The following is a 14580-nucleotide window of genomic DNA, read 5'->3' as shown; positions in this document are numbered from 1 at the left end:
CCCCTGCGCACGCTCACTCTCGGTCCCTTAACTGGCAGCAAAGCGCGCGGGGCCTGGGCACGATGGACGATTTCTCCTCGGGAGGGCCGGTCGGAGGGAAGGTGGACTCGGGCATGATTATGGAGCAGGTGAAATTGCAGATCGCCGTGGCGAACGCCCAGGAACTCTTACAGGTTGGTGTCTGGGTGAATGTAATCCAGGAGCAGTTCCCCGGGCCTCCCCCGCTCCGGAGCTGGGCGGTCCTCGGGGTTTGATTGACAAGCTGGTTGACCAATGGAAAAGAAAGGATCCCCGTTTGAACCAATCAACGTGCGGCAAGGGTGGGACCTAGAGGCAAGCGTCTGATGTAATGCGTAGAGCTGGTCCCCAGGGGGCAAAGGTCATTTCTGTGTAAGGTGATCCCACGTGGGGGCGACAAGGACACTGACAATTACAGCAGAGGGTGACACTGGGGCAGTGGGTCAGAGAGCTGCCAAAAACCATTCTGAGAAATGTAACATCTAAAAAGCAAAAAGGCCGATGTCCTCAAAAAGAACCACTTGGTTTTATTTCATATATGACACAACTTTATGATATGGAGCTGAATAGATTTGAGTATCAACAAAGTTTGTCACTGGGCCATATAATTTGATTTATTATTGTCCCGTGTATTAACATAGTGAAAAGTATTGTTTCTTGCATGCTATACAGACAGAGTATACCGTTCATAGAGAAGGAAATGAGAGAGTGTAGAATATAGTGTTACAATCATAGCTAGGGTGTAGAGAAAGATCAACTTAATACAAGGTAAGTCCATTCAAAAGTCTGACGGCAGCAGGAAGAAGCTGTTCTTGAGTCAGTTGGTACGTGACCTCAGACTTTTGCATCTTTTTCCTGACGGAAGAAGGTGGAAGAGAGAATGTCTGGGGTGCGTAGGGTCCTTAATTATGCTGGCTGCTTTGCCGAGGCAGCGAGAAGTGTAGACAGTCAATGGATGGGAGGTTGGTTTGCATGATGGATTGGGCTACATTCACGACCTTTTGTAGTTCCTTGCGGTCTTGGGCAGAGCAAGAGACATACCAAGCTGTGATACAACTAGAAAGAATGTTTTCTATGGTGCATCTGTAAAAGTTGCTGAGAGTCGTAGCTGACATGCCAAATTTCCTTAGTCTTCTGAGAAAGTAGAGGCATTAGTGGGTTTTCTTAACTATGGTGTCGGCATGGGGGGACCAGGACAAGTGGTTGGTGATCTGGAAATCTGACCTAAAAACTTGAAGCTCTCGACCCTTTCTACTTCGTTCCCCTTGATGTAGACAGGGGCATGTTCTCCTTTACGCTTCCTGAATCGATGACAATCTCCTTCGTTTTGTTGACATTGAGGGAGAGATTATTGATGCCGCACCAGTTCATCAGATTCTCTATCTCATTTCTGTCCTCTATCTCGTCATTGTTTGAGATCCGAGATAAGGTGATATTAGAGCAAATGACAAAAAGCTTGGTCAAAGAGGTAATTTTTAAGGAGTGTCTAAAAAGAGGAAAAAGTGACAGAGAGGTTTAGTGAGGGAACTCCACAGCTTCAGGCCTTGGCAGCTGAAGGCATGAACCATCGAACTCCTTCTACGGTGTAGGAGGCATTTGGTCCATTAAGTCTGCACCGACTCTCTGAAAGAACATCTCATTCAGGACCCCACTGCCCGCCTATTCCCATAGCCCTGCACATTTACCATGGCCAGTCTACCTAACCTGCACATTTTTGGACTGTTGGAGGAAACCGGGGCACCTGGAGGAAACCCATGCAGACACGGGGAGAACATGATTCTATGACTGGCATTGGTTGCACAATTAACACAAGAACAGAAATTTAATTTGATTTTTTAAACAATTTTTTAAAGGAGACTTCAGTTGCAATTTCTGTCATGCCCTTTAAGAAGGAGGCACTTGCTGCTACATTTAAATTGTGAATGTCACATTTGGCTGACTGTGGAGAGAGAAGCAGAGTTAACATTTTGAGTCCAATAAAACTTCTTCAGAACAGTTCCAAAGTTTAGTTGGATGAAATTTCTGCTCATCCAGTACTGGATGTTGGACATGCAATTTAGCAACAGTAAGAGGATTGAGAGAGGTGATGGTATGGTCAGGCTGCGTGTCATCATCAGCATATATATGGAAACAGGTATGTTATCAGATGATGTCACTGAGGGGTAGCATGCTGATGAGAAATAGGAGGGGGCTGAGAATGGATCCTCTAGACTATTCCAGTGCTGTCCTGGCTCGTCTCCTTCATTCCAACTCTTCACATAAATTAACTGTGATAATGTCATTAAGAATTAAAAAGTGACAAGTGCCCCCTTCTTAAGGGAGTGCAAAACATGGACTCTAATTTAAGCTTTGATTGAAACATTTTGTTTAAGAAAGCAATTTAAGTTCATTGCTGGTGTTAATCATACATATGTTACACACCAGACCTCATAGTGTGAGAGGGATGAGAAAGTATTGCCGGTGATTCCCTTGTGTGAGTAGGTAGATAAGAATGGAAAGGGTTTCACTCCATGAATATATAGATGGTTTGTGACCACAGGCTCCAGATTCTGCTGGTCTGTACCAAGGTATCCTGGCAGCTCCCATGATGCCTACATTCTATGTCCCTCAAGTTCCAAGGCTGTTTGTGGCTCTAGCTTGCCTCAATGGATGGTTGATTGGTAATGAGGGGTATCCCTTGAAAAGATGGCTGATAGCACCACTCAGGCACTCGAGGACAGAGGCAGAGGAGAGATGGCACTGCCATGTCTCTACAAGGGCGGTGGTGGAGAGAACAATAGGTCTGCTGAAAATGAGGCTCTGATTCCTGGACTGCCCCAGGGTAGTCCTGCAATATCCGAATATCCGCCAGAGCGAGTGTCACTCATCATCATCGTCTGCTGTGCTCTGCATATTTTGCTCTCTCTCGAGGGGAGAACCATTGGACCAGGAGGACACTGAGGCAGATGCAGCTATCTCATAGGATGAATCCAATGAAGACTCAGATGCAGATCCCAGGCAGGCAGATGGTGAGGATGAAGAGGCTGAAATGAGGACTCGTCGGGGAGGCAGGGACACCAGGAAGGTCTTCATTCAGCATTCCTTCAGCTAGACTGCTAAGGTTTGCCTTCCATCTGAGATTAAAAGCACCACCTACTTCCCAAACATCTCGCACAGAACCATGCCATGAGCCTAATGTCACATCACTGCTTTGGTAATAAAGTTTGCTGGCCCACACATCTTTTACCAGGCACTGATGAGGCAAACACCCATTGAATACACTGGACACTCAGGACTGGTGAGGAAATAACTCATTTTTCTTTATGACATTGAAGTGAAAATAACAGAACTACCAAAAAGCACTGATTCAAACACCATGGATATTTACAAAATGAAGTAAGCCACCTGTGCAAACCTATTGCTGTCCTCGCTGTGTTTTAAGCTCGTGTATGTGGGTGCTATACCTTGATGCCCCCCCCCTCTGCTGACAGCAGCATTAGAGGCAGATTACTGACTGTGGTGTCCTGCTAGTGTAGATGACTATGAATGAGTGGGTTCGCTGGCAAGGCTGAGCGTGCTTCAGTTGACATGGACTCTCCATAGAATGTTGCCCATGATGAGCCAAAATTCCACATTGGTAACTCTGTATTAACTTGTGTAAGCGGGTCGTATGATTGTGCCATCAATCAGAGTGAAGTTAGAGCACAAAAGAGCAGGAAATCATGGATTGCTGGGATAGCCAGCATTTGACATAGAGATCTCCCTGCGAAAGGTTGCACAAAATCTGCAAATATGGCTAAAACTGTGAGGAAACCAGAAGTGTTGTGATCGTGGGCGGCACGGTAGCACAGTGGTTACTGTTTCTTCACAGCTCCAGGGACCTGGGTTCGATTCCCGGCTTGGGTCACTGTGTGGAGTTTGCACATTCTCCTCGTGTCTGCATGGGTTTCCTCCGGGTGCTCCGGTTTCCTCCCACAGTCCAAAGATATGCGGGTTAGGTTGATTGGCCATGCTAAAAATTGCCCCGTAGAGTCCTGAGATGCGTAGGTTAGAGGGATTAACGGGTAAATATGTAGGGATATGGGGGGGTGGGGCCTGGGTGGGATTGTGGTCAGTGCGGACTCGATGGGCTGGGTAGCCTCTTTCTGCACTGTGGGGTTTCTGTGATTCAGAGAGAAGGTGAAGTTGATGCACCAATTGGAAAACCATGGCATGAAGCGGAAAGGGAATATTCCAAAGGGGTGGGAGATTCCACCATCAGCAGTTATTAAACATAAGGCTTGGAACAACAAGCAGAAATTCTCTCCAGCAAAGAAGAAGATGAGCTTGGCTACTTATCCCAAGGTTGAAGAAGCTCTGTTAATGTGGTTCGAGAATGTTCCCCTTTCCAGTCCTAATTGTGCAGGAAAGGAGAGTCACCTTGGCGAAGAAGCTGGGACATATGGAGTTCACCTGCATCTTCTGTGTGGTGAATTTGAGGATGCGGTGATTACTGTGTCAATGACGGATGATTGGTTCTAAAATGGTCAGTCTCATGTCTTGAATGAGTATGCACCACAAGACATTTTTGACCTGGGTTAAACTGGACTGTTTTACCACCTTTTGCCAGACAGCTCTTTGTTTTAAGGTGAGACATGTAATGGTGGAAAGTGGAGCAAGGACCGTGACATAGCTATCGTCTGCGCAACATGAATGGCATGAAAAACTGCCGCTTCTTGTGATGGGAGCCCAAGATGCCACGTTACATCGCAAATGCCAAGACAGTACCCATGCGCTATGAGGCTGACAAAACTGCCTGGATGGCCACCAGCATTTTTGAGGCATGGATCAGGAAAGTGAAAGGAAAGGAAGATTATCACAACTACGGATGACAGTTCCACACATTGACATCGCTGGCCTCAAGGGCATCAAGCTGATGTTCTTGTCTCTGAACACCAAGACCACGCTCCAGCTGATGGATCTGGAGGTGATTAGGAACCTGGAAACCCACTCCCGACAGCAGCTGATCTCCATCAAGGCCGTTCATAAGAGGCAGGAGTACAGAGGCCAGGTTCATGATGAAGAAGATATGGAAGTCACAAATGCCAGCTGCCTCCACCACTCTGCGTTCAAACAGATTATGACTGCCGTAAGACATTGAGAGCGAGGATGAGCAAGGCGAGGCCAGTCAACCTGAGGAAGAAGCAATTTTTGCTCGCCTGTGGAAGGCTGACATGGAAATTCCAGCATGGGCAACCATGAAACTTGCATGGTGAACAATGCCATACGCTGCACAACAGAACTGACAGATGATGCTATCATGGCTGCACTACACTCTTCAGGCAAGCAACCTGATGACACTGAAGAGTCCATTGAATGCCTGTCCACCCGCCTGTTTCCCGAGCTGATGCTGCAAAGGCTGTAAAGATGATCTGGGATTTCGAATTTACAGGTGTCAATGCAATCAAACATGTGCTGCAGTGCAAAATCCCGGCGCACCTTTACAGCCCTTGCAACATCAGCTAGGGAAAGAGAGGGACATTTCTTATAATTCAAAGATCCATCAAAAGCCGTCACTAAGAGACATCAAAATGCAAAGTGCTGGATATAGCAACAATGGCTGCAACAGAAAGACCCACCCAAAACCCCTTGGAAGTACACAATGGATGAAGAATTTCATGGCAAGACCTCCAGCCACTGCAGAGAGAGATCGCAACAGACAGTGTCATGGTGTGTGCGTTATTATTTTGCGTCACAGGATTATTGGTTAATAAATCTGCCTATTCTTTAACTCTGACGAAGGGTGATCTTGACTTGAAAGGTTGGCTCTATTCTCTCTCCACAGATACTGCCAGACCTGCTGAGATTTTCCAGCATTTTTTGTTTTTGTTTCAGATTCCAGCAGATAATTTGCTTTTATCAAGGAAACCTTGTTTGGCTCGCTGTTGTTTAATGCATAAATAGTTAAATGTGTTCTGATCTGGATAAGGATGTACCTTCATGAAAAAGAAAATTAAACCTTTGTTGTGACCAACCAAGGAGCTTGAACAGAAGAGAGCCAGTTCATCTCTTCTCACGACAAAGGTTATATTTGCCAACTCAACGCATACTTAACTGATTCCAAGCTGTGATAGAAAAGAGCCAGTTGAACAAGTTTTCTTGAGTTTAACAAGAAGGAGGTTAGTTTCTTTATACTTGAACCAATCTAAATAAAATGATATGCTATGACTTCCGCACACTGGCACGTACACTCGGAAGTTTACACTCCCAAATGTAGCTTACAGAGTAGGGGAGGATTGATTGGCCAAATCTGTAATCCATGAAAAATGTAAAAGAATCTACAGTTTATTGTTTGGTGTCTTGGTTAGCAGCACAGTGAATTTGATGGTTTTGATACTTTGATTTAAAGACATCTTCCTGGAGACACCGTGTGGAGTTGAGTTCTTTCTTTAAAGTCTCTTCTGTCTACTGCAGAATAGAGGCAAAGTCAAATCAGGGTCCAAGCATGGTTATTTGGTGGGGAGAGACAGCAGGAGCTCCATGTAGCTCAACTATTAGTCGAGTTCTACTCAGAATTATGTGCTTAAACCACACAAAGAACTTAGGCTGGCCATGTGATCTCTGTTAGAGTTTTAACAACACCAGGTTAAAGTCCAACAGGTTTATTTGATATCAAATGCCATTAGCTTTCGGAGCGCTGCTCCTTTGTCAGATGGAGTGGATAGGTTTGAGAGCAAATATCCACTCCATCTGACGAAGGAGCAGCGCTCCGAAAGCTAATGGCATTTGCTACCAAATAAACCTGTTGGACTTTAACCTGGTGTTGTTAAAACTCTTACTGTGTTTACCCCAGTCCAACGCCGGCATCTCCACATCATGTGATCTCTGCCAGTAATTTAAACATAATTGTATATCCCGATTGCAACTAGATTAGCTCGTCTGGAGAGCTACATTAAAATCAAGGTCTTTTCTCCACGCAGTTAACTTTTGGTTTGTCTTCAGCTATTACTAGCAGTTCACAGTGACAATGGGTGAGGAAAAGAAAGCACTGCTTTCCAAGAAGGGCATCATAAAGTGCAGAAAAGATTACCAGCGAAGGGAAGGAGGAAGCGGAGGCGGTCCAGGAAGGAGAGTTACTCCAGCTACATCTACAAAGTGATAAAACAGGTTCACCCCGACACCAGCATTTCCTCCAAGGCCACAAGCATCATGAACTTGTTCGTCAACGACATCGTCGAGCCCATTGCGGTGAGGCTTCCCGCCTGGCCCATTACCCCAAGCGGCACACCACCAGCTCCCGGGAGATCCAGACAGCTGTGCACCTGCTGCTGCTGCCTGGGGAACTGGTCAAGCATGCCGTGTTGGAGGAGACAAAGTACATCAGCTCCAAGTAAAACTGTACATAGAAATCATAGAAACCCTACAGTACAGGAAGAGGCCATTCGGCCCATCAAGTCTGCACCGACCACAATCCCACCCAGGCCCTACCCCCATATCCCTACATCTTTTACTCGCTAATCCCTCTAATCTGCACATCCCAGGACACCACGGGGCAATTTTACCATGGCCAATCAACCTAACCTGCACATCTTTGGACTGTGGGAGGAAACCGGAGCACCCGGAGGAAACCCACGCAGACACGAGGAGAATGAGCAAACTCCACACAGACAGTGACCCAAGCCGGGAATCGAACCCAGGTCCCTGGAGCTGTGAAGCAGCAGTGCTAACCACTGTGCTACCGTGCCGCCCTTGAGAACACTTTTGAAGAACTTGTTGAAGGAGCATGCACAAAGGTCATTCACAATCACAGAGGTGTCATAGTTTGATGGCTTTTGCTGTCTATTTTCAATAGGGTTGTAATCTGTAGTAACGTAGAGTTGTGAGTTGAAATCTGTTTCAAACAAGTCTATCTTTTAAAAGTCCAGTTTCATGTTTCCAGCCAATGGATTAAAAATCAATATTTGATATAAACACACCTTCTTAACAAGGCAGAGAGGCTACATAAAAGGCAGGGTTAGAGGAACAAGTTGAGTGGATATGCGGCTTGCAGGAGATTGCAGTAATCGGACTTCCCCTGGTGATTGGAGAGGTTGGAAGACTGAAGGTTTTAAGTTTAATATATTGGGGTCGGCAGCATATATTTAATATATTGGGGTCGGCAAGGATAGGATGATCAGCAAGTGAGATTTAGTCCAGAACGGGTTGTGTGCAAGCAAGGTTGCATTTTTGGAGTTCAGCAAGAAGGGAGGTCAGTAAGGAAAGCACTTGAATTGTCAAGTCTGGAGTTGGAGTGAATGCAGGTTTCAGTGGAGAGGAGGTAGAGATAAAAGTGCGAGTGTTGTAAAGTTGTAAAAGTGATCTTCGTGGTGGATAAGAATGGAATCTGCATCGTCAAACAGGACATCGACTTTGTGAATGTCTGGTTGAATTGGGTCCGTGGCTATGGGTAGAGAAGGAATCAGTGACGAGAGAGAGGAGAGGAGTGAAGGTTTTCTCCTGGTTTATGGTAAAATTGGAAACCAAATAAAACCCAAGAAAGCCCAGGTTTTCCAATCTGCATTAAAAAAACTGATTTTAAAGATTGCTATCTGTAAGATCAGTAACTGGATAAATTCAGCGAATCTTGAGCACCCACAAGCATCAGTTACAGCAGAGGTGCCCAAGACTGGTTATCGGGAATTAGTTTCTAGTAGACCGTGTGCTTTCTGCGTATTGCACATGTGGTGCGTACTGCATGTGTGCATTTTCTCAGTGGCAAAGGTAAAAGTAAGTTTTCTTTAGTGATACAACAGAAATTAAATTATATACACACCGTTGTGCATTGTTGATGAAGTCAGCTGCAAAAATCCTGCATATGATGCTTCCTGTGGGTTGAAAATAGAATGCAATTGGCACATATTTAGAATACTTCCTTCCACCTGTTAACTACGTTGGCAACAGGTTAGACATTAGCCTTGCAGGTTTGAACTCTGATTTTGTTCAGGCTGATGAAATGTAACTCCCACCTACCCTTGTTGTCTGCAAACATTTGTGCATTATAAGGGGCCTTTACTGTATTATTGTAAGATTTTATCCTTCGGTCCCAACCCCATTCCTAATGGGTAAGGATCAACAACACAAAAATAAACTTTTATTTAAAAATAAAAGATATCCTGGACCCATAGAATAAGTACAAACTGAACATTACTCAACATTAAACCTTTGCTACTTGGGATACAGAAGCCCATGCCATGTCGCAGGATTTGCAATCCAGATGCCCAGATTAATGTATACATGTGATAATAATAAATCAAATCAAATAATGAGCTGGAGGATACGAGTTTAAATAAAGTTCGAGAATTTAAATTTGATGAATTAAATCAGGTAAAATTCTGGAACCAGTTCCCACAAAAGTACCATGCTAAAAATTGCCCTTAATGTCCTGAGATGCATAGGTTAGAGAGATTAGTAGGTAAATATGTAGAGATATGGGGGTAGGGCCTGCGTGGGATTGTGGTCGGTGCAGACTCGATGGGCCGAATGGCCTCTTTCTGTACTGTAGGGTTTCTATGATTTCTATGATTACCAGATTGTTGCAAAAACCCACCTGCTTTACTTAATATCCTTTAGGAAAGGAAATCTTTGTTGTAATAGTATGCAGGAGTGTTCTCGTGATTTTTTTTTCTTTTTTACCCATAGACAGGCAGTATATGGCCTGTACTGTGCAACATGTTTGAATGTCCCTGTAAGGGAAGGTGAGTAGACTGTGTTAGAATGAATGTCAAAAAGTAGATCTCAAGTTCTGGGCACCCCCTGAGTTACAGAGTGGAGAAGCTGAAAGGGATTGCAACTTTTTGGGTATGCCTCCTGACCCAGTTAGCCCTAGTTGTTTGTGCATAACCCAGCTGCTGATCCAACTCCCTCAGTCTTGAGCCTGACACAATGCTCACACCATTTCTAACAGTTTTGCATTTCAGAACCCAGTCTGGGGGCTGCATCGAGACAAAATGTGAAAAATACATGAATATTTACTTTGCTCTGGAATTGGAATACAGTGTAAGAATGTTGTGTTTTGTGTTATTTCAGAGGATGACTGATAAATGTTTCAGGAAGTGTATTGGGAAACCAGGAAGTTCACTGGACAACTCTGAACAGGTAACAACTTCAGCTTTATGTCAAGAAATGGTCTACAATAGACAGCCTCTTGAGTTTGAAATCTTTTAGCTACATTTTAATGGTGAAATATGCAAATGTTAGTGAGATCAATGCTGTCCTGTTAACCACATAGAATCCTAGAGTCGTACAGTGCAAAAGGCGTCAGTCTTCACAATAGAAGACATTAAAACAGTAATACTGGGAGACCAAGTCTAATGGGAGTGATGAACTTGAAAGTAATTAATATTAGTAAAGACATGTACTGGGGAGATTAACAGAACTAAAGTGGATAAATTACCTGGCCCTATGGCCCTAAAAGAGGCAACTGCAGAGATATTGTAGACGCACTGGTTATGATTTTCCAAAAGCTGTCCCAGTGGATTGGAAGGTAGTAAATGTAACACTACTAGAGAGAAAATGATGTACCACAGGCCTGTCAATCATTGAGGAAATGCTGAAATTCATTAGTAAGGAAGTGATAACAGGGCACTTAGAAAATCATAATATGATTAAGCAGAGTCAACATAAATGTGTGGAAGGAAAATTATGATAAATCTATTGGGAATTTTTTGAGGACGTAACTAGCAGGATATATAATGGGGAACCAGTGGATGTATAGTATCCTTGGATTTTCAAAAGATGTCATGGTCCAAGAAAGGTTGTTGCACAAAATAAGGACTCATGAGGTTGGTGTAACATCAACGTGAATAATGGATTGATTAAAAGACAGAAAGCAGAGTGGAAGTAAACAGGTCATTTTTAAGTTGGTAGACTAAAGGAGTGCGGCAAAGATCACTTCTGGCTTCCCCAGTACATGTCTTTACAATTTGTATTAATGCCTTAGATGAGTGGACTGAATATAATGTATCCAAATTTGCTGATGATACAAAGATGGTGGACAAATCAATAAAAATAGAAATAGCTGGAATTACTCAGCAGGTCGGGCAGCACCTGTGGAGAGATAAACAGGTTTAATGTTTCAGGAATGTGACCTTGAATCAGAACTGGAAAAAGTAAAAATTGCAATAAATTTTGAGGAAGGGGAGAGGATGGACAAAAGTGTTCATGTCTCAAAGCCAAAGGGAGTGGGAATGGTTCACGCAAATAAAAAAATGTTTAGATGAGGTGTGAATGGCAGGATTATGGATAGTTGTTGCCCAAAAGCAAAAATCAAAGAGAGAAATGAGAGAGATAAGCAAAGAAAAGGGAACTAAAATGTAGATAAAGATTACGATCTGTTTGCATTAGATTTTTGTTAGTGGTTGGAAAGTATGATGTGAGGAGAACACAAAGTCTACAAAGGAATAGAGAATTAAGCATTTGGGAAAGGAGGTGGCAGAGTATAATTCAGGAAAATTAGGTTATTCACTTTGGCATGAAGAATAGAAGAACAGAATATGTTTCACAAGGTGAGGAACTGTTAAAAGTTCATGTTTTGGGGATTTGGGTGACAGCAAACATTAAAAGTTAACATGCATGTCAACAATACAGCAAGCTATTTGGAAGCCTTTATTGCTAAGGATTTGGAGTACAAGAGTAAGGAGGTCTTGCTGCAATTATACAGGGCTTTGGTGAGGTCACACCTGCGTGTAGTTCTTGTCTCTACCCTAAAAAGGGAAATAGCTGTTTTATAGTAGGTACAGTGGAGGTTCACTAGATGTATTCTTGGAATGAGAGGGCTGTCTTGTGCAAAAAGGTTGAGTATTATATGGTGTAAACTCAAGAGGAGTTCAGAAGATTGAGGGGTGATCTAACTGAGTGTGTAAGATTTTTAAAAGAGCGTGACATGATAGGTATTGATAATTCCCCTAGCTGGAGAGTCTGGAACTAAAGGGCATGATCTCATGGTAAGGGGACAGCCATTTAGGACTGAGTTGCAGAGGAATTCTTTTCACTTGGAAAATCTTTGGAATTCTTAATCCCGGGAACAGTGAATGCTCAATCATTTGAGTATATTCTAGGCTGAGATTGATAGATGTTTGGACTCTTAAGGCAATTAAGGGATATGGGAATTGATCAGGAAAGTGGAGTTGAGGTTGAGGGTCAGCCATGATCATGTTGAATGGTGGAACAGGTTCAAGGTGCCACATGACCTTCTCCCCTTATCTCTTATGTTCTTATTCTACTCACTGTGCCTGCTCTTCCTCCTATAACCTTGCAGTTCTCTCTGCTCTAAGTATTTATCCAGTTCTCTTTTAAAAGTTATTACAGAATGTGCTTCCATCACCCTTTCAAGAAGTGCATTGCAGATCATAACAATCAAAATATTCTCCTTATTTCATCTCTGGATATTTTGCCAATTACTTTCCATCTACTGTCCTCTACTTCCTGGCAGTACTGCCACTGGAAGCCTGTAGCTGTCCTTGCTATGGAGTAAGTGACAAATTTAACCATTCACAAGCACATTCATCATTTGAACTAGTGTGTGTATTTGAAAGTAAGTTCATCTTTCAAGTTTTTAGCATTATGAATAATGATAACTAACTATCGCTGCATGTTAGGGAAACACTTAAAGTCCCTGTTACATCAAGCAATGGCAGAGCAGGTCCATGTTGCAGTGTTCGTGTTGCTATTAGATATTACGATGGAAGTGTTGTCTCCATATCTCTGATTGGAATCCATAGACTCTATAATGCTCAAAGCACACAAATGACAATGCCATGCGAATAATTAACTCAGTCATATACTCACCTTCTTGCGTTGGGAAAAAGATACAAAAGCTTGAGATCACATACCGCCCAACTCAAGAGCAGTTTCTTCCCTACTGCCATCAGACTTTTGAATGGACCTGCCATATATTAAGTTGATCTTTCTCTACACCCTAGCTATGACTGTAACACTACATTCTACGCCCTCCTTTCCTTCTCCCGTATGTACTGTATGAACAGAATGCTTTGTCTGTTTAGTGCGCAAGAAACAATACCTTTCTCTGTATACCAATACATGTGACAATAAATCAAATCAATTCTGGAAATATTTACTGAGACTTATTCTTTTGGCACCTTTTGCTTTCAAACCTCAGGAGCGAAAATATGAAAATTCCTGCAAGTTGCGTACCAAAGCTCAGCTTATAATAACATCACTTATACTCCTATCTCTGGTTACAAAGTATTTTATTTAAGTGAAATGGAAGTCTGGTGGAATAATTTTTATTCTAAGGACTCCTACTTTTCATAAAAAAGAATGATAAGCTATCATTAACTTTACATTTTCAACAAAAAGTTAAATGTAATTTTCCTGCCACATAAAATGATGGTAGAGGGTTAGGTGGTCGTGCCATCCGTCTTTCAGTTTGCAATGCGATCCTTTTGATGTCCCTAACAGCACCTGAATGAACTAGCAGAAAATGGGATCCTTTCTGTGGAATGATAGTCTCATGCCCCTGCATGTAAAATCAGAGCCGCTCACCAACCCCTCTGTATTGAATCAGATTCACACCCTGCTCTGTTTTAAACATGTCTTTCAGAAATGTATAGCTATGTGTATGGATCGCTACATGGATGCCTGGAACACAGTATCACGAACGTACAACTCCAGACTACAACGAGAGCGTGCACAGATGTAACTGCATAGCAAACGAGCCAGGCTTGTACTGCACTCATTCCAATCTGGGAGAGAGAAGAACTCAAACAAGGGAGGGATGTACAACACAAAAAACACTGTATACGTTTCAGGAAAGTTGCTAATCTGTCTAGGTTATAAAAACCAATTGTGTCAGCCTGTATTATGTGGACTTGATTATAACTATAATAAAAGTACATGATATTGAATATTAAATATCTTTCTGCTTCTATCCTGCCTGACCAACCTGATTATGCTTCGAAAGTGTTTCAGCTGTATTTGACAACTTTCACTTTTATGCAGCAAATTGGTGTTACAGAAAATCCTGGGCTGCCTTACAGTTGTATCCTTTCTGAGTACATATCGCAGGAAGGCACCCTGATGGTTCGTTGGATGAATGCACGATCAATGTTGCTCTGAGGCGTGCAGAATAGAAGGTCCCATTTGCTGAGTTGTTAATACCAGCAGCAGTTGCAATAATTGACCTCAGCATACCTGCATAAGGGAAAGGAAAAATCTGCCAAGCATCCTGTTTATGTTCTCTATCCAGTGACCTTTGTGGAAGCTGTTAAGGCTCTGCTGTGATATTCTTGCAGTCTGTTGTCTTCTCAGCCTTTAACGTCTGAGCTCTCAGAAAAATGGGCAATTGGGTGAAGTAATGGGATGGCTGGAACCTGTACTTGGTAAGTCAGCATCTTCAAGAGATGGGGAGAAAACCAGAGAGGAATTGAAACAAGAATGCAGGTTTTAGAAGAATGATTTTGAATTAAAATCGATATACTGCAGGTGCTGGAAATATGAAATAACAACAGAAAATGCCGTAAAAACCCAGAAGGTCTGGCAGCATCTGTGGAGAGAGAAACAGTTAACATTTTGTCCCCTTTTGGTGAGAATGTGTATTTTATAACA

At 43.0% G+C, this 14580-nt stretch overlaps 1 protein-coding gene across 1 annotated transcript; it reads left to right on the top strand.

Annotated features, from left to right (window-relative positions):
* Positions 1 to 13887, top strand: timm13 (translocase of inner mitochondrial membrane 13 homolog (yeast)). Its single transcript, XM_078198790.1, has 3 exons — positions 1 to 173; positions 10042 to 10110; positions 13577 to 13887. Exons 1-3 carry the CDS (start codon positions 63 to 65, stop codon positions 13673 to 13675), a joined length of 279 nt encoding a protein of 92 aa, XP_078054916.1. The 5' UTR covers positions 1 to 62; the 3' UTR covers positions 13676 to 13887.
* The last annotated feature ends 693 nt before the right edge of the window (positions 13888 to 14580 follow it).

Source organism: Mustelus asterias, chromosome 26, assembly GCF_964213995.1.
Source record: "Mustelus asterias chromosome 26, sMusAst1.hap1.1, whole genome shotgun sequence".
Lineage (NCBI taxonomy): Eukaryota > Metazoa > Chordata > Chondrichthyes > Carcharhiniformes > Triakidae > Mustelus > Mustelus asterias.
Note: the sequence above shows the minus strand (reverse complement) of the source record. Positions and strands in the feature narration are given on the sequence as shown.